This window comes from Panthera onca, chromosome D3 (genome assembly GCF_046562875.1).
Source record: "Panthera onca isolate mPanOnc1 chromosome D3, mPanOnc1 haplotype 2, whole genome shotgun sequence".
Classification (NCBI taxonomy): domain Eukaryota; kingdom Metazoa; phylum Chordata; class Mammalia; order Carnivora; family Felidae; genus Panthera; species Panthera onca.
Genome location: NC_138350.1, coordinates 15,084,078 through 15,102,948, shown reverse-complemented (window position 1 = coordinate 15,102,948; position 18,871 = coordinate 15,084,078). Strand labels below are relative to the sequence as shown.

The following is an 18,871-nucleotide window of genomic DNA, read 5'->3' as shown; positions in this document are numbered from 1 at the left end:
CACAGGCGCAGAAAATTCATTGAAAGACATTTATTAGTTCAACAAATAGTTCTTAAGCACTTTAAGGTGTCCAAGGAACTTATTAACAAGAGTTAACTGTGAGGAATGAGTCTGAAGGAAAAACTAACTTGTATTTTTGGGTAAGCTTCTGTACATTTTGTTTTTTAACCATGAGCATTACTTTTTATAAAGTCAACATGTAAGTGATAAAACAAGTGGGAATATTCAACAGATACTTGACGGAAAGGGACAGAGAGCTATAAGGAGCTTAGGGATCTCTGCAATTCTCTAAGCAGGATGGTAGTAGGAGCATCTCCCTTTTAGGGCAGGTGGGAACTTACTCTAAAACTGGAAAAAACTGGAGCTGATGATAAACCCAATCCCGCTTAATTCCTGACAACCCAGGTCTTCCTAACCACACGATTTTGAGATATGACTCTGTAGGCGGTGTGAAATCGAAGCCGAGGGAGCTGCCGCTTGGGGCTCCGGATGCAGCTCACAACGGCTCAGCGTCAAGTTGGACGGGGCTCTGATTCTGGAACTGCCCTCCCCATTTTACCAAGGAAGCAACGCAGGCTCCAAGGGATCACGGGGCTAGGATGGGATTCAAAGGCCACACTCCTCTCACGCTCCGCTCCGCGGGCGACTCGTGTCCTGCAAAACCGGGCAGCCACCGGGTGCCTGCAAATTCAGTCCGCAGGCCAGAGACCAGCACCTCAACGGCGGCGTCCGTGCGGAAGGGGGCGGAGTGTCCGGGTCCTGGGTCCCGAGAAACCGGGAGCTCGGCGTAAGCCCCGCCCCCAAGGTCACTGCGTGCCGGTCTTTCCGTCTCCGCAGCGCCTGCGGCTCTTGAAGATGAAGGAGTCAGTCCGTCCCGGGCCACGGCCGGGCTTCTCCGGCGCTCTCGGCGTCCTTCACGGCTCCACGGCACCTCCGCTTTCCAAGCACCCGGGGCCGCGGGCGGCTGCAGCGACATTAGCCGACAAGACGTAAAGAAGGCAAGCCCGCGCCCGCGGGACCTCACTAAGGCGCCTGCGCGGTGCGGGAGCGCGGAGAGGGCGCGGCTGGCCGCGGCTGCGGCTGCGCAAAGGCGGTGCCAGGAGCTGCGCCTGCGCACTGGCGGGGCGGGGCGGGAAGAAGGGAGGCGGTGGCAGCGGCGGCGGCTGCTGAAGAGGAGGAGGAGGAGGAGGAGGGGGAGCGGAGGGAGGTGTTTCTGTCAGTTCCGGCTGTTTGTTCGGGAAGTGGATCCGCCGCTGCTGAAGCAGCCCGGAGGGAGCTGCGGATCGCGAGGCCAGCACCGACCCCGCCCGCCCGCGCGCTCCTCCCCCGCCCGCCATGGCCCGGGACTACGACCACCTCTTCAAGCTGCTCATCATCGGCGACAGCGGTGAGGGCCGCGGCGGCCGGAGGTGGCGTGGGCCCTGCCGGGCGCGGCCCACGGGGGCCTCGGGGCGGGCGGGCAGGCGGGCGGGGAGGTGCCGGCCCGCGCGGGGCGGGGCTGCCCGGCGGCCGCTGGCCCCAGGGGCGCGCCGAGGGGTTACGGGCGGCCTGGAGGTGAGGTTGGGGCACCGGGCTGCGGACCGGAGGGGCCGGGCGCGCGGGGCGCGCTGGGGTCGGGGCTGGGGCGCCGGATCCCCTTGCCGCGCCTTCCCCTGTCTCACGTGTGACCTTGGTCAAGTCGCGCGATGTCTGGACTTGGAGAGACCCGGGTTCGAGTTCTGGGACTCCCAGCTTCCTCACTCTGTGACCTTGGGCAAGTTGTTTCGCCTTTGAGAGCCTCAGTTCCCTCATCCGTGAAGTGGGGACTTGCCTCGCTGGGGTGGTATGAGTATTTGATGAGATAAAGCTGGCAAAGAGCTTAGCGCCCAACCCGGTGTAAAGTCAGCTCTAGGTAGATGGTAGCTATTGATGTGATTGTTAGTGCCCTTTGTAAGCCTCAGTTTCTTCCTCTGAGAAATGGGGATATCCCCAGGACTTACCTTTTGGGATTACCTCGCACTGGGCCTGGCACATTCCTGTTGAATTATTTTGTCTGTATGGTTCTGTTTCCCTATCTGTAAAATGGAGTAATAGTAGGATCTGCCTCACAGGGCTGACTGGAGTATTCAGTGAGATAATGCACACATAGTGTTGGGAACAGTGCCTGGTAGGTAGTGAGTGCTCAGTACGTGTTTGCTTTTACATACTTGTCTACTAGATGGATATTGGAGGTGGGTCAGCCAATATTACAAAAAGGCTTTGACCATATATACACTCTTGGAGAGCTCCTAGCTCGGTGCACTGCCCCTTCTCCAGGGCCTGGTGCAGTGCTTTGCACCCAGTAGGCGCCTGATACACATTTGTTGAATGAATGAATGAATGAATGAATGTTAAGTATCCTTGTAAAAGATAGGTTGGTTTCTGGGAAAGGGTGGAGGGTTTTAGAGGTGTTTGGAGTGTGGCAGGTAAGCAGGTTTATGGGGTGACCAAGAGGTCAGGGAGGCAGGCCTTGGGAGGTTTATGGGAACAAAGCTGAGGTGCTGGGATTTTATGATGGGGAAGGAGGCTTGGAAACAGGCCAAGTTTATAGACCAGACCTGAGTTGAGTGTGGGCAAGGGAGTTATAGGCAGATGCCAGGTTGGTGGTGGAGCCCATGGATTTTTCAGGAAAGAGGGGACCAATCAAAGGAGTTGTAAGACCCTGGGAGGAGTGTTGGGTGACACCGGGCCGTGGAAGTGAGGGAGTTTTGGTCTCACTGTGAAGCTAGATTGGGATGTGGTTGGTGGTTTGGATCCGGTGAAAGACGGTTGAGGTTTCTGTGGTGACTGGTGGAAGGGAGAGGTAAGGGGGAAAAGTTAGGAGCCAAGAAGGGAGACACAGAGTAGCTGTGGTCAAGGAAGGAGTTAGATGGGTGGAGGATGGATTCATTGTGGTTTGAATAAAAGAAAACCAGACAAGCTGCGTAGACTCACTCTTGGAGATAGCCTCTGGCATTCCTCAGGGTCCCAAGGCTAAGCCTTAGCAGGATTTGATTTCGGCCCTGGCCTTGGTTCCCAGGGACTGATACTAGGGTGATTTTCTCTCCCTTTTGGAATTAAAGTAAGCCTACCGTGGTCAGGGGTCCCTATCCGTCTGCAAGACATCTAGGGCTTGTGTGTTGACATCCAAAAATGAAAAGCATAAGCTCAGCAAGAAGATGCGGCTTGTTGGCTTTTCTCTGTAAAAGCCGGGGGATGGTTCTGGCCCCCTTTCTCACAGTCCGTTTTGGCTGGGGTATTGATTTTTCACTCAGAAGTCAGGTGTGGGAGAAGACTCCCTAAGTTACATGCTGGCTCCTAGTTCAGTCTGAGCTTGTAGAACTACGTCGTGTACGGGAGTCAAAGCCAGACGCTTATGAGCCTGGGAGATGGTAGCCATGGAAGTTCGGACTGAGCTTGGCACCTGAGCGAGGAACTGGACGTCGGGCACTGCCCTGGACTGGCTCCTTATGTGGAGGCTTCCTGAAGGTTTATCAAATGATGTCACAGACGCTCATCTGGTTCTCACCCGCTGCCTGTGTGATCTGTCACATAAGGAAACTAAGGCTCAGAGGAGCTGACTTGCCTGAAGTCGCACTGCCCGTCACAGGCAAAGCTGGGGTCGACGCACGTTGGTGCTGTACGTGAGCAGCTGGTGTCAGGCCTGGCAAATGAGGGCCCTCGATGAATGTTCGTTTCTTTCCTTATAAATCTAGAATTCTTCTCACTCTGCTACATCGTACACACTTCTGGAATACATTTCCTCATAGTTTGCAGCTCTTTATGGCTAAGGGTCTACGCTTTCTCTTAGGCTCTTCTGACATCACGTCTGATATGTAACAGCATTTCACATGATCGTTGGGGGCAGCCATCCTTATTCTTAGACTCTGGACACTGGAGTGGCTGTCAGAGAACTGGTTAAAGCCTTTTACTTCATAGAGGCGCTCTGAGCTGAGGCTCAGAGAGAGGAAGTGACTTGTCTGAGGTTGTACAGTGAGTCGGTGGCTGAGCCAGGATTAAAGTTGTGAATGCGTTACTCGAAGGTGTAAGGGTTTCCAACAGTCCAGAACTAAAGCTGAGACAGAGTGGGGCTGAAGGCGGGACTCTTATGGGGGCTTTTTGAGGACCAGAGCATCTGCGGAGGCCAAGAGGCAGAGAGCAGGGGAGAGCAGTGATGACTGAGAGGGGCCTCTATGGTGTTTGTCAAATAAATCTGTCTCCTGGCTTCCAGGAGGCATTGAGTGCGGGGGCCGGTGCTCTTTGCAGTGTAGAAGGTGATGGGGCTGGGCTGGTTGGGTTTCATGCTGGGTATGGCCCTTGGGAAGCCCTTGACTTCAGCTGTGAAGGTAGACTGGTCACTACCTCTCTCAAGCCAGTGCTGTGGGATGAATGGAAGTAGTGTGTTTTCCCAATGAGGCTTCTTCTGGGGGTATTTAGGAGATGTCATTTCTCAGGGTGGATTTCTCTTCCTTTCAAAGGGAAGAGCAATGCCGGAGGTTGGTGTCAGGCCCAAAGCAGCAGTTACTGTGGTGACTGTAGTGGTCTTTCTGCAGCCTGGTGGTTTTCAGCAGCTCTGCAGAGCATAGGGGTGAGTGAAGGGGACTCACAGAGGCCAAGCTGGAGGGTATGTTGCTGCTCCATTGCTTCTTACAGAGAGAACCTCCTCCTTCCCTGTTGTAGGTATCCGGGAGTCACATAAAATTCAAGTTTGAAAAAGGATTCTGCTGCCCCCCTCCCCCCCCCCCCCCCGCCCCCCGCCCAAAGTTTGAAAAACATTGCTTCGGCATCTGTGAATGCTGCAGTCACAGCATTAGATGGCATAGCTGTCAGTGCGATTGCCATTTGTTTAGTCCTAAATTCATTAAACAGTGCTTTGTTGGTGTCTACTAAGTGCTGGGCCCAGCTTCCAGCTCTGTAAATGTCCAGGGTGAGGGAGGCAAGATCTCCTTCCTAGAGGAACTCACGGCTAGTGGCCCAGACACAGATTTTAGCTGAGTAAGCGGACCAGAGGGTTCCAGGAGGAAGCCAGGGAGCCGGCAGGGCTGATGGGGTGTTGGCGCTGGGCAGAGCGCCGTGAGGGACCCAGCCCAGGACTCGGGCTCTCCTTGGGTTCGGCAGGAAGCCTCGCAGAGGCAGCAATGAGGAAGTGGCTCTGAGCGAGAGCGCTGCAGGCACAGGGCAGCAGGTATGGTGGGTGTAGCACCCGCCTGCTCAGAGCCGCACCCCCGGCCTGTCTTTGGGAAGGCAAGGCCCAGGTTTGCTCCATGAAACAAGTTCTTCTGGGTATCCCTCGACAACTCACTTCTTCATTGAAGAAGTCCCCAGAAGAGATACCAGAGAGGGTGTCTGGGGTTGGTTAGCTTTAGAGAAACAGCAGGGGATGGGGGCGGAGGCAGCCTCTGATGAATGCTGTGGGCTCCTCCCCACAAATTTGCACTTAGTTTGGGGGCTCCTGAGACCCTAGTTTAAGATCTCCTCATGTCTGGCATTGGGAGTGCTGCTGCTACAAATCTAAGAGTGAAATGCACGAACCCCTTTGGGATCTTTTTATTTCCACTTCCTGAAAGAGACTCAGGAAGACTCCCCTTGCAGTATGTATTGGAAGGAGCTGTAGAGCCCTGGAGGTGATCCTCCTGGATTCACAGCTCAGCCCCCCCCCCCCCCCCCCTTCCCTGCAGAGGCCCTGAAGGCCAGCTGCTTAGCTGCCTAGAGCCTCAGGTACCTTACCTGAAGAGACACAGTGGGAATTACAGGAGCATCAAAGTGCCCACTGGACATGGAACTCTGTGTGTATGGATTCTTTCCTTCTGTGGTCGGTTCACCCCGTTGGCCTTAGGGGTGGCAGGGGTAGGGGATGGGACACGGGGAGACAAAGCGGATGCCCAGGCTAAAGCTGCTGTGTGCTGAAGTAAAGGGAAGCCATGCTTATGGCATTCTGCTTGTTCTCGGAACAAGGATGCCGGGGGATGCCACAATAAGTGAAATGGTCTGAGCACACGTGGGCTGTTGGGCTGACAGCTGTAAGGCAGATACTCCTGCCCCATCCATCCAGCTGGCAGTGACCTCAGGGGGAAGATGGCTGGCAGTTGGTTTGTGTTGTCTAGGTCTCCGTTTTCTCACCTGCAAAATGGCCCTGATGATCTCAAAGGTCCCTTCTAGCACCACAATTCCTTGGCTCATGCTGTCCACAGACTGAAGCCCCACACACTGTACGCTTTTCTAGGGACCGTGTTTTAGACATACTTTGGGGCTAGTGTCATTTGGCTAACCTTCCCCCTGCTTTATTTTTGTTCTCTGGTGTCTTCCTCTGGGTTTCATCAGCATAGGGCCTGGGCATGAGCCCCTTTCTCATCTCTCCCCAGGGGATTTGGGACAGCTTATCTCACACCAGCACAGAGGAAAAGGTCAGAGATTGGGTGGGAGAGATGTTCTTGGTGTGTGGCCGGTTTGGGAGATAAAAGCAGGATTGTGGTGGGAGATGGGTCTGTTGAACTGCTCCTTTTTTTTTTTTTTTTTTTAAGTTTATTTATTTGAGAGAACCCGCACAGGCTCAAGTGGAGGAGGGGCAGAGAGGGAGGGAGAGAATCCCAAGGAAGCTCCACGCTGTCAGCGCAGAGCCTGACCTGGGGCTTGATCCCACGAACTGAGATCATGACCTGAGCCGAGATCACGGAGTTGGACACTTAACTGACAGAGCCACCCAAGCAGGCGCCCCTAGCACTTGGGTGCCATCTCCCTGAAGGACTGACTGGGTTAGAGGGAGGGACCCGTGCCCCCTCTCATCTCCTGCGTTCTCTCTTGCAGGTGTGGGCAAGAGCAGTTTACTGTTACGTTTTGCAGACAACACTTTCTCAGGTGAGTGTGCCCCTGGGGTGCTGCTGGGTATATTGGGTTTGAGATTCCTTTTCCGGTCTGTTTTGTCCAAAAAATCCTTTTGTAGGCCTATCCCTTTTCTACCCAGAGACTTTCTGTGCCCCAACATTTAAGAAAGAAAGAAAAGTTAAATACTATGAGTTAGCACGTGCCTGTGTAAAATTTCAAATAGTGAGGTGAAGAATGAAAGCTACCCCTTCCCGTGCCCCTGCTCTGGTACCCTGGTAGCCTCTGTCCAGCATGGTGTGTGTCTTTTGACTTTTTTCTTTTTTTTAACTCCACATGTGGTGGGTCAGCAACCGGCCTTCCCTTCAGCATATCCAGGACCATCCTTCCCCATCTCTAGCAGACCTCTGGTTCATCATTCATCAGCAGCGCTCTCGATGTGTGCGTGCTTTCTGGCTGCTTCTATTTTAAGTGATGCATTGGCTGGGATGCACTGTGTGTTTATCCTTGTATAGAAGTGGAGTGACTAGGTCAGGGGGTATATGCATTGAAAACTGCCAACTTGTCTTTCAAAGGAGTGCTAAGTGACGGTACCCCTGAAGGGGTCAAAAGTGCCCCTTGTCAATTTTGACTTTTTGCCAAGAGGCAAAAAGTGTTGTCATTTAAATTTGTATTTTCCTGATCACTGGTGAGGTTGGACATGTTTTTGTTTGTTGAATACGTCAGGTTCATTGCAGAGGCTTCAGCTTGGTCTCTCTGATCAAGGACTGAACGTGACTCTGTTGTTGAGAATCCATACGCTGTGGCTGGGTGGCGAGCTACAATTAGGAAGTGATTACATGGCTGACACTTCCCTCCTGGTGGAGAGGTGGGTTTCTCCAGACAGCAGCCCTGGTGCTGTGATGATGGCTTGGGCCGTCTTCCTGTGTGACCGAGTCTCTGCTCATCTGTAAAATGGGACTGCTCATCGTTCCTCCCACAGAGGGTTATTGCGAGACGTCACAAGTCCTGGTGCCTGGACTAACACTCAAGAAGTAGCGGTGGTTGGTTGTCGCTGTATTTTCTGTTCCAGAGCAGTAACTGCTGGGCCCTTGCTCATGTCTGGGAGCACCTCTCTTGCTCCTGTGTGCCTCGTGCTCCACCCCCCAGGCCCTTTCAGCTCTCGTCTCCTATGCAGTCTCTCTCCTATTTCCACCACCAGTGTCCTAGCTGAGACCGTTGTTGTTCTGTCTAAAGTGTTACAGCAGCTTCTGCCCACCCCATACCCGATGGCTCAGTCCGTCGTGGCTCTGGCAGGGTCTTTCCCGTGTTTGAAAGCCTCAGCAGCCTTCTCATGTGGGCAGTTTCTACCAGCGTTTCCCCACATTGGCACCATTGATCTCGGGGCCCTGTGGTTCCTTGTGGGAGGTGCTGTCCTGTGCATAAGGATGTCAAGCAGCATCCCTGGGCTCTCTGCCCACTAGGTGCTGGGATCACTGCCCGCCCCCTTCCCCCCCCTTCCCCCCCCCCCCCCCCCCGTAACTCCCCCCGCAGCTTCTCTCAACCTTGGAAATTGTACCTTTTGTTTCAAGCCAGGCCTAAGTGTGACTATCTCTCCAAAGCCTTCCTTGATTTCTACCCCACCCTGCACTTTGACCCCTCCTATACACTTGTCACACCCCATATTGTCAGGTGTGTGTGTGTGTGCGTCTTGTCTGCAGCACCGCGTTACACAGGAAGCCCCAAGCGGAGTGTGAATGTGTGCTCTTCATCATCCTGGATGGGAATGTGACGTTGGCTAGATTTTTTTCTTCAACTCGGTCTTTCACACAGATGCCCAAAGAGAACTATTTACAATGTGGTTCATGCTCTGATTCAAACCCTTCAGTGCCTCCCTGCCACACACAAGAGAAAGTCCAAGCTTGCGAAAATGGCACAAAAGCCCTGAGATCTGGCCTCGCGTCCCCCTACCTGCTTCCCACCACGTGCTTGACCTCATGTGACACCCTCTCCCCCCTTGCTGTTGCTATTTTTGTGATTATCTCCTTTGCCTAGAGCAGTGTTTTCCAAAACACAGGTCATGACTTGTGTGTTAGGAAGTCAATGTTGTGGGTCATTTACAGCATTTGGAGCGGCACAGAAAAAAAACCCGGAGTGTGTCCTGGGTGCCCCTCCACTCTCAGGCCACTGCTAACATGTCCGCGCCAGCCCCTCTAACGAAAGGAGCCTGTCTCCTCCCGTCTCCTCCCGGTTTTACTTCCTTTGTGGTGCTCATCACTGTTGAAATTGCCTTCCTTATCACTTTGTTTTATTGTATCCTGTCTCTTGCCCTCACCTCCACTGAGGGCTCCATCTGGATGTGGACCTTGGTGTTTTGTTGTTGTTGTTGTTTTTTAAGTTTATTAATTTATTTTGAGAGAGAGGGCAAGCAGGGAAGGGGCACAGAGAGAATCCCAAGCTGACTCTGTGCTGTCTGCCCAGAGCCCGACACAGGGCTTGATCTCACCAACCGTAAGATCATGACCTGAGCTGAAATCTAGTCGGATGCTTAATTGACTGAGCCACCCAGGCACCCCCAGACCTTGAATTTCTTCTTGTTCAGGGCTGTGTCCCTGGGGCCGCAAAAGTGCTGGGCACAAAGAGTGAGTAGGGAGGGATTGCGGAGGCCAGAGTCACCCGTGCAGGTGAAGACATGTCTGATGGGCACTCTGTGGGCCTTGCTAATGTGCATGTGTGTGCAGGCAGCTACATCACCACAATCGGAGTGGATTTCAAGATTCGGACTGTGGAGATCAATGGGGAGAAAGTGAAGCTGCAGATCTGGGACACGGCCGGGCAGGAACGCTTCCGCACCATCACCTCCACGTGAGTCAGGCCGGCCCAGTCCCCTTCCGACTCTTGGCCACCTACACTCATATGCAGTGTCAGGTGTCCCAAATCATAGAGATGTCCCTGAGATGGGCCCTTGAGCTGTCCAGAGGGGGTTCTGGACTGGCTGCAGTTGCTGGCGTTTGGTTGCGGGGTGGGGGGGGGTGGGTGGGGAATGAGGTACGGCTGTTGCCTGTGGCTTTGGGCCCTGGCTCTGGAGCTGGCAGGAGAGACCAGCTGGTCAGCTTACCCTCTGGCTTTCAGTTCCTTTGTATGGAAAATGGGATAACAGTGATGCTGGCTTCCTAGGTGGTCAGATGCTTAGTGAGTTACTCTTGTTAGGTGCCAGCTGTGACAGGCTGGGTCGCTGTGCAGGCTCCTGTCACCTGTTTGACTTCTTAGAGGAGGCTTCTCTCCATTGAGAAGTCTGGAAGGGCACTGGTACAGAGGAGGCCGTTGTGAGACCTCTCCTCTGCCTCCCCAAAGCCATTACTGGGAACCTGGCTCCCCCAGTGGATTGCCTGTCTTTGCTGCTGCTGTAGTCCTTAGCTGTGAACACGAGGGGAACCCAGCTGGAGCGCCAGACAGCAGGGGTCCTATAAAGGGGGTCTTGGTTCTTGGGCCGTTAGTAGAAAAGGTTCCAGGAAGGAGCAGGGCTTTGAAGACAGTTCAGAATTTATATTTCTGTTCTACTGTGTGACCTTGGGCAAGTTGCCTAAACTCTCTGTGCTTCAGTTTTCCAGAGGGTCTCGCCTTAGAATTTGCTTTAATGCTGCATCCCTGTGTGCCACGTCCTCTGTGCTTGGGCTTCACATGGATGATCCCGTTGAGCTTTCTGTAGTCGGTGCCATTATCTTCCCCATTTTACGGATGAGGGAACTTCTGAGAGGGTCCTGCCCTCAGTGAGCACAGAGCCTGAGCTCCATGCTGTGGTTTGTGCAGAGTAGGAGCGCGTGTCCGGCGTGTAGTATCGCTTCTTTGGTAGGCCTCTCCTTTGTCTCCCCCCAGAGGTTCCAGTGGGGAGGGAGTGTTGGGGGACTCTCAGGGGTGCTGGCTAGGCAGGGAGAGGGGGCTATGCCAGTGGGTGGGTGGCCCTGGTTCGAGGTGCTGGAGCCTGAGCAGACCCTGAGCTGGAGGGGCTTCTGTCCCTGGGCCAGCCGTGGTTGAGCACCTTTGTGCCATGGCCTGTGACTCCCCAGACCCCACGGGTCCCCGGTTCTGGGGCTGCCCAGTACAGCTCTCTGACTACCTGCTAGTGAGCTGCCTGAGTCCCCATGTGTTGTAGCAACTGCCAGCAAGACCTTAAGGAGGGCAGCCAGGGTCAAGGCTCCTTGGGGTAGAATGGATGTCACGGGCAGCCCAAGCGTCCGTCCAGACCTGCACGAGACTTCTTTTGTGGGTCAGGAGGCCTGCGCACTGACCCCACATGTCTTTACTCTGAGCTGGGATTTTACCTAGTTCATTTCACTTAATCTCGAATAAAGGGTCCTGTGATTATGTCCATTTTATGGACAAGAAAGCTGAGGCCCAGAGAGGGTAAAGTAATTTAGTTTGGTTGGTTAGTCAGGAGTTAAATTGAGGTCCATTTGATGCCAAAGCTCTCGCCTTCTCGTTCAGTCTGCGGCCCTGTTCTCTGCCGGCTCCCACCCCAAGGGACTGGGGCTGAGGCAGATGATCTGGTGTCTCCACTCAGGAAACTGAGGGTGGCTGATAATCCTGGGCCCGTGGCCATGAGAAGGGCTTCGGGCAGGGCAGTGGGCTGGGGTGCAGAGGAGCCCCCGACCTCCGTGAGGTCAGCTCCCTCCAGGGCGCGGTGGGAAGCGGGTGAGCTGTTGGGGACGCTGGAGCTGCCCAGCTGCCCGGGGGCAGTGTGTGTGTGTGTGTTTCGGGGTGCTCGAGAAGGGGGCGGCGCTGCATGGTGGTGGCCGGTGGGCACCGGCTCAGCCCCTGCTGGCCGCCTTGCCCGTCTGGGGAAGCTGGGGAAGCTCCATCATGTGGTCCCCTCCTCTGTGCCGCAGGCCATGCCGAGGGGCCACAGAAAGACCTGATGAGGATGAGGGTGGCAGGTGAAGAAGGGAGGAGTCTTGGAAGAGTTCAGGAGTTGTTCTCAGGAACTGGGGCCGTGACCTTCTCGGAGTCAGGGCGTGAAAAGAGAAACCAAAACTGCATCCTGTCCGCCTGGCGAGGAGCCCTGTTGTCATCGTTTCTTCTGTCTTGGCAGTGAGGGTCTGCCAACCTGTGAGGCGCGACTGGGGCGCAGGTTGGGGAGGAGTGAGTAGCGAGGTGTCGGACGGTGAGGTGACCAGGAAGGGAAGCCCCTCTGGTACCTGTGGCCTTGGACTGGGAGTCAGACCCAGACACTGTGACTTCAGTAGGTCACTCCACTCAGCCGCACGTCTTCATTGGTAAAATGGCGACCCTCCTGTTTGTCCTACCAGGTTGCTGCGAAGATGAATAGAGCAGTGGATGCAGAGTGCTGGGTGCTGTGCCGGCCACAAAGCTGAATGGAGGTGGCGGGGGCGGGGGTGCTTTTTTTTTTTTTTTTATCAGTGGCAGTGATGACAGGAGGCCCAGAAACACTGGTGCCCGCCTTGTCAGAGCTCATCCTCAGACTAGTTCTCGCTCTCCGATAAAGCCCCTTTCAGCATTTTTTGGCATCTTCAGTAGTCCAGCACGGAGCGCTCGGAAACGTGTTCCCCTGCTCGCACTACCTCTGCTGGCGGGGGACAGTCGTCTGTCGCCCTGGTCCCGGTGTGCACTCCTGCCCAGTCGGGTGATGCTCCCAGCAGTGGCTGCTGAGAGCTGGTCTGAGGGCGTGGCACCTGCACGGCTTGCCTGTCCGCCTGGCTGGGCTCCCAGGGCAGGGGTGGAGAGACGGGGCAGGGGACACGAGCTGGGCTGGACCCCAGAGCACGACACGGCCTGCCTCTGCTCGCGGCTCGGGAAAGCTGCCTTCACTGCTGCCTTGTGTGCTGTTCCCGTGGTTTTCTTCCATCTGTTTGAGGGGTCCCAGCTTGTCACCGAAGGAATAGTAACGATGGTAAAGAGGCACCATCCCCTGGCCATTGACTGTCGACCAGCCCTTGTGAAAACACAAACTATCTTCTTCTTTATTCCTCACACCATCTCAAGAGGGAGTACTGATACGTCCATTTCATAGTTGAGGAAACAGGCACACTGAGGTGCATGCAGTAACCTTCCCGGGGTCCCGCGGCCTTTCAGAGATGGAGCCAGGGTAGCCTCTGTCCTGTGACAGGGCCTAGAAAGTGAAGAGGTGGTCAGAGTGCCGGCGAGCGGGTAGCGAGAACGTGGCTGCACCCGCACTGTGGCCAGCTCCCTCCTAAGGCTGTGGTGCGGGAGGAGCTGTTCTCCCACAGCCTGGCCAAGTGCTCAGCCCGGATAAGGCCTGGAGTCGCATGGGGTCAACGTCCTCCGTCCATCCGACCCGTGTAAATGAATGGGGTCGCTCTGTCTGGAGGGGAATGTTTATGTCCGCCTGCCTTTCAGACCTGGCTGACCTCAGGCCGTGGGGTCTGCACATTTGGATGGTGGCACGTCCGGGACACCCTCTTCCCAGCTGTGCCCAGATGCCTTGTTTCCATGCTCTCTCTGCCACCGGCAGGGATGAGCCCAAAGTGGCGGAAGGGAGGGGTCCACCTGCCCGCAGAGGAGCGAATGAGATGTTGGCTTCACAAATTGTGTCTTCTTGGAATGGCACCTTACTAAGGTTTGAGGAGAGAAAATCTTTGAATGTTAAAACAAGGATGGCAGTGAGGATACGACCTCAAACACAAAGATTACTCGCATTTTAAACATAAAACAAGAACTTCAAAGAAGTTTCAGGCTGGTGGCAGACTCAAACAACTTGATTGGCCACCTCGGGGCCACTCCTACTCACTGGTGCCTTGGGGACAAGCGGGAGGACCGGTGTTGCGGAGTGTCCCGGTTGGGGCACGGTTCCAGGGTGTCAGCTGAGGTCAGATGGAAGGCAGATGCTGGGGGTCTTACAGGAAAGCATTTGTCCGTCACCATTTCCCTGGCCACTGTCCAGGTGTGGGCGGGCGGGTCTTAGTGAAGAGACTGTTCTGGTCTAGGCTGAAGCTCTGACACAGATCCTGACCCTACAGGTATTATCGGGGGACCCACGGGGTCATCGTGGTTTATGATGTCACCAGTGCTGAGTCCTTTGTCAACGTCAAGCGGTGGCTTCATGAAATCAACCAAAACTGTGATGACGTGTGCCGGATATTAGGTGAGGCCGGACCCCCTGGGGTGGGGACGGAGGCATGGAGGGCGGCAGGGAGCCCTGCAGGGCCGGGCTGACTTTGCTTTGCCTTGAAGTGGGGAATAAGAACGACGACCCTGAGCGGAAGGTGGTGGAAACAGAAGATGCCTACAAATTCGCGGGGCAGATGGGGATCCAGTTGTTTGAGACCAGCGCTAAGGAGAACGTCAATGTGGAAGAGGTAAGGCCTGGGCCGGGGCGGCAACGGGGGAGGGAGTGGGGCCCAACTCTGTCCCGCCACAGCCCTCATCTCTCTGCTTCTAGCCTGCCCAGAGTCCCAGGTGGCTGACAGAAAACATCATAGTAACTGCCGTTTGTTGGTACCCTACTGTGTGCCTGCTGCATGCGTTATGCTAGGCCCTTTACAGGTGGTGTTAGCTCATATCTCAACAGGCCTCAGACGTAAGTTACTTCCACATTTTATATAGGAAGCTGAGGTTCCAAATTGAGGAATATCCCCCAACTTGTAAGAGGCCAAGACCAGTCCCACACCCCAGCCACGCATGGTTCCCACTCAGTCGTCTGCCTCGCTGCCCTCCCCGGCCCCACCATTGGTACCTCTTCCTGTTCTCAAGGCTTTCCTTAGGGCCTCGGCCTCTCGGCAGACACCCAATTGCTTTCCTGTGGCCTTCAGAGTTCAGGTTGGCGCCTGCTGCGAGCCCCCCCAGAGGCTCCCAGGGATGCACATCCCCCGCAGAGCAGCTGAGCCTCCGGCCAGAGGCAGCTTCGCTCCTGCTAGGCCTGCTGGAGAGTGGTTGGGAGTCTGTGTTAGAAAAGTGGGACCTTTAGCCACAAGCGCAGGCCAGGCATGCTCGTAGCTTCGGGTGAGTCCCGCCCCACAGTGTGTGTCTGGAGACCCAGGGACGCCAGGATCCCCACTGCTTCCCAGACACTGACCGCACAATGGCAGGGAGCCTGGGCGCGTCAAAGTCGGGTTTGGGATCATAGTATGGGTCCTTTCTGCGTGACCTTGGGCGGTGATGTAACCTGTCCAGGTTCCACCTGTCCCTCCTGTAGGTCAGGGTGGGGTGAGAGTCATTCTCCCCCACCCCTAGGTTGTGAGGAGTAACAAGCAGATTATGACAAGTGCTTGGTACCTTTCCTGGCAGTGTGGAGGAGAGGACTGCGGGCGGGCAGGTGGGCTTCCACCGGGTCCTGGCACCACAAGGACATCTTGGGGTGGTCCGGGGAAGGTTCTAGGCGGGATGTACAGTGACACGGCATGGAGTGGGCAGGCTCTGGGTCCATCTGGCCTGTCACCAGAACAGGTGTCTTGTCCGAAGATTCTAGCTGGAGAGGTTCTTTCTCTTTTTTTAAAAGAAAGACTGGAAAATCCCCGAGATTGACTTCCCCAAGACACAGCTCATGGGGCTTTGATGTTCCTTTTTGACCTTTAGCAAACCCTAGGAAGCATTTGAGGACGTACATATACAACAACCTCACGAGTAGAAATAGGAAGCTGGGCCCAGGAGGTGGCCGTGCTGGCCAGCAGAGGCGGCACAGTGACAGGGCCTCCTTGCCGGCTGTGAGGCCCACCCTGTCTCTTTCGTCCTCACAGATGTTCAACTGCATCACAGAACTGGTCCTCCGAGCAAAGAAGGACAACTTAGCGAAACAGCAGCAGCAACAACAGAACGACGTGGTGAAGCTCACGAAGAACAGTAAACGAAAGAAACGCTGCTGCTAATAGCCCACCCAGCCTACTGCAGAGACTGCGCTGCAGCCGCTCCCCGGCCCGAGGCCCGCAGGGCTCCTCGGGGACAGTCTCAGTTTCGTGCCGTTATTTAAAGAATTCTCTCCACGTTTTTGTATTGGGAGGCGCCATTGGCACTTCCTCCCCTCCCCCCCTTGAGTGCCAAGAAGGTGTTGGACGACCTGCCCTTCCCTTCTGGTGCCCCTACTCCCCCCCCCGCCCCTCCCTCCACCCCCCACCCCACCAGCCAAGGCACCTGGGCCTGGAGAGGACGCTGCCAGCTGAGCGGACTGATTAACCAGAGTTTGTACATAATGTATATTGCTTTAACCAGCCGCATCACCCTCGTCCTGCTCTGGCTTTTGCCTCCTTAATGCCAGCCTGCTGCAATAGACCCTCCCCTCCCCTCCCCATACCATCTACTGCCAGCCACCTCCCGAGGAGACAAGATCGAGATCTAGCCACATCTTTTGCCAACCTGGGCTGGTGGAGTGGGCCTTCCGTGTTACTTGTTCTCGCCTACAGGCCACTGGCTTCTGCCTCCGGCACGTAGGGTCTCCCCTCTTTCCGGGGCCTGTGCCGAGTCTCTTCCCAAGCCAGCTCCCTTCCCTCCCCACCCCGCCCCCATAACCATCCAGGCAGGCAGCTGGGGCAAAGCCCGGCCTCAAGGTAGGCCTGGGGGTTCCCATTAGAGGCCTAGCCTTTTGGTTTGCAGAAAGAGTTGCTCCTGCCTTTTGGTCACCAGGTCTCTTGTCCTGCCTTCTAGATGCCTCTGAATTACAAACCCAGGGGAGCCATGGCTTTTCATTTTTACCAACCTGTTTCAGTTCCAACAGAAAGGTAGGGGTGTGTTTGTGCAGGGATGGGGCTTGCAGAGGTGCTGAGGAGCATTATTTTACAGATAAAATGAAGGCAAATCAAATGGGTTAAGTTCCTCACACTTTCTCTTCCTGAGGTTTGGTTGGCACAGCAGCAAAAATTGTGGCCTCCGCGCTTCGGGTCTGGTGGTTTTGGAAGAGCTGAATGGCTTCCTGGCGCTGAAGCTGGCTCCTGGCAGAGCAGCTTTGCCTCCCGGGCTGTTCTTGGTGGGAAAGGAGACCGCACCTCCCACCCCGTCTGTCGGCCTAGGGCTTTCCACCGACTTCCTGGGTCTCCGTTGCGGCACCAGGCACCTTCGAATCTGAGGAGTGGGTGCCAGGGGCTGCTGGACTGTGGGGACATCGCCTCGGAGGTGGACGGCAGGCAGCCTTGGAGCAGTGACAGAACTGTTTTAATACAAAGGCGGCATGAGGATTTCTTAGCGGGTGGGAAGGAATGGCAGCCGGGGCTGGGAGCCAGCCAGCTTTGATCCTGGTCCCCTGGAGGAAAAAGCCAGGGTCATCTGCACTTGATTACTGTCCCTCGTGGGACACTTCATCATTCACCTTTCCCCTAAAAGGATCACGTAACCTGGGAATAATTTATTTCAACACCATGATGTGTTTTGTTGGATTTCCTTTCCTAGGCGATTTTCCAGGCAAAGCCCTGACTGGACAATCACATCACACTGCAGATTTTTCCATGTTAACACTGTTGATGGGTTTTTAATCAATAAAGACGGGGGGTTTCTTCTGACCTGTCCCTCCACTTCCCCAGACTGCCAAAAGCCTGTGCTTGCATGGCCAGGCCCTCGCTGGAGCCGCCTGCAGAGGTTGGGGAGCCCTGGGCCTGGGGGAGCTGTGCTGTGCAGCGTGGCCACCCTGAATGACCACAGTCCTGTGGGGGGGGGGGGGGGGGCAGCACTCACGTGACGTCAGTGCGGCAGTGCTTGCAGATTCAAGCAATAAGGGCAAGGGGTCCTGGATGTTTCCAGCCCAGGCAAGAAGGCACCGTGGCTCTGGCAACTGGCTGTCCAGACCCAGGTGGTGGGGTGATTTTGGTGACGACGGTGTGCCTGTCCCGCTGAGTGTTGCACGCATGAATGGGGGGTGGGGGTGGGGATTCACAGGGCTAGACCGACGTCCTGGTGGACCTGATGTGAAATTCCTGTCGAACAAAACTTTTAAATGGTTTGCTAGGATTATTTCTGTATTGAAAGTTTCTAATTATGCTTTTTAAAAAAATACTAAAAATAAAGGTTCAAGCTGCCAAGTTTTCTTCCAGGATCTATTTCCTCTCCTCCAGCTGTGCTCTGGGTGGGCCCGGTTTCTTCCTGCCCTCTGGATCCAGCTCTTGTTTGTTCTGGTCGGAGTCCAGCACAGGTGCCTTTTGAAGCCCAGGGATGTTTTCAGAAGCCAAGTTTGCTTTCTCCACAAAAGGCTGGTCCAGGTCGAGCAGCTCCTCTGGTGTGACGCACAGGTGGGACGCGCATGTGGGACGATGCCCCGGGAAGTGCCGTGTTCATTCCCCACGTGCCTGGAAGGATGCAGCAGTGATTTCTTTCTGGCTCGGTTTCTGGCGAGCTGCAGGGCCCACTCAAGGCTTGGGGAGCAGTGCCGGCGGGGCCCGCCCATAGCCGGGCAGCTGTAGCGCTGGCGGGGCGCCCGGGCCCCGGGCAGGCGTGGAGGCGGTCCCCACAGGGCTGTCACGGACAGGATGCCCCTTCCTGGCCGGATCCACCCACCGGTCACGCCAACATGGGAGGTGAGCTCCCATGTGCGTGAAGGACTCACTAGTGCCTCTACCACCACAGCCAGCTGGCGGCGCTTCTGAAACGTGAGCTGCGTTCCACCCAGACAAGCCCTCCAGGTACCCAATGATGGAGGCGGGAGGCTCTGTAGAAACTCATTTTATTCTTAGACTATTTTCAAAAGAAGCAGTGGTGCGCTGTTTTTCTAAAAATATGCCTTTATAGATTTATATAGAATATGTATATTATAAAATCCATACATGTATTTACATGATTGCTACATACAAAATTACAGCACTGTGGTATGTACATATCTATAGGTACATTCTTTCCGCTCGTCCCTGCTGTGCTTTTCCCGTGTGCGGGAGGGAGATGATCCTTTGTAAAGCAGCTTGCGGGCTGACTCAGCCCGGGGTGCCTCTGCGTGAGGGCCTCAGCAGAGAAGGTGGGATGGCTGCTGAGGAAGGAGCAGAAGCAGCAGGCTGCAGGATTCATCCTTCTGCAGGCCTGGCGGGCAGTATCTGGAGGCAGACGCCCTGTGGTGCCAGTGCTGCCCTTGAGGTGGAGGTGGCTGACTGCAGACCCCTCTGGGGCCATTGTGGCCTGGACTCGCTCGGCTGAG

At 55.3% G+C, this 18,871-nt stretch overlaps 1 protein-coding gene across 2 annotated transcripts; it reads left to right on the top strand.

Moving 5' to 3' along the window:
• The first annotated feature begins 1,025 nt into the window (after positions 1 to 1,025).
• Positions 1,026 to 17,771, top strand: RAB35 (RAB35, member RAS oncogene family). 2 transcript variants are annotated; one of them, XM_078435716.2, is made up of 6 exons: positions 1,135 to 1,387; positions 6,802 to 6,852; positions 9,537 to 9,660; positions 13,791 to 13,915; positions 14,005 to 14,129; positions 15,507 to 17,771. In XM_078435716.2, the coding sequence occupies exons 1-6, from the start codon at positions 1,336 to 1,338 to the stop codon at positions 15,633 to 15,635; spliced, it is 606 nt and encodes a 201-aa protein (XP_078291842.1). In that variant the 5' UTR covers positions 1,135 to 1,335; the 3' UTR covers positions 15,636 to 17,771. The 2 variants fall into 2 exon arrangements, with proteins under 2 accessions (XP_078291843.1, XP_078291842.1); XM_078435717.2 differs by lacking the exon at positions 14,005 to 14,129 and having other exon boundaries at positions 1,026 to 1,387.
• Positions 17,772 to 18,871: the final 1,100 nt, after the last annotated feature.

What these genes read in the sequence shown, in the direction of transcription:
- RAB35 (XM_078435716.2), top strand. Translation starts at nt 1,336, where the DNA reads ATGGCCCGGGACTACGACCACCTCTTCAAGCTGCTCATCATCGGCGAC. An exon ending in TTCCGCACCATCACCTCCAC is followed by an intron (nt 9,661 to 13,790) that starts GTGAGTCAGGCC and finishes CTGACCCTACAG; the next exon opens with GTATTATCGGGGGACCCACG. An exon ending in AGAACGTCAATGTGGAAGAG is followed by an intron (nt 14,130 to 15,506) that starts GTAAGGCCTGGG and finishes TCGTCCTCACAG; the next exon opens with ATGTTCAACTGCATCACAGA.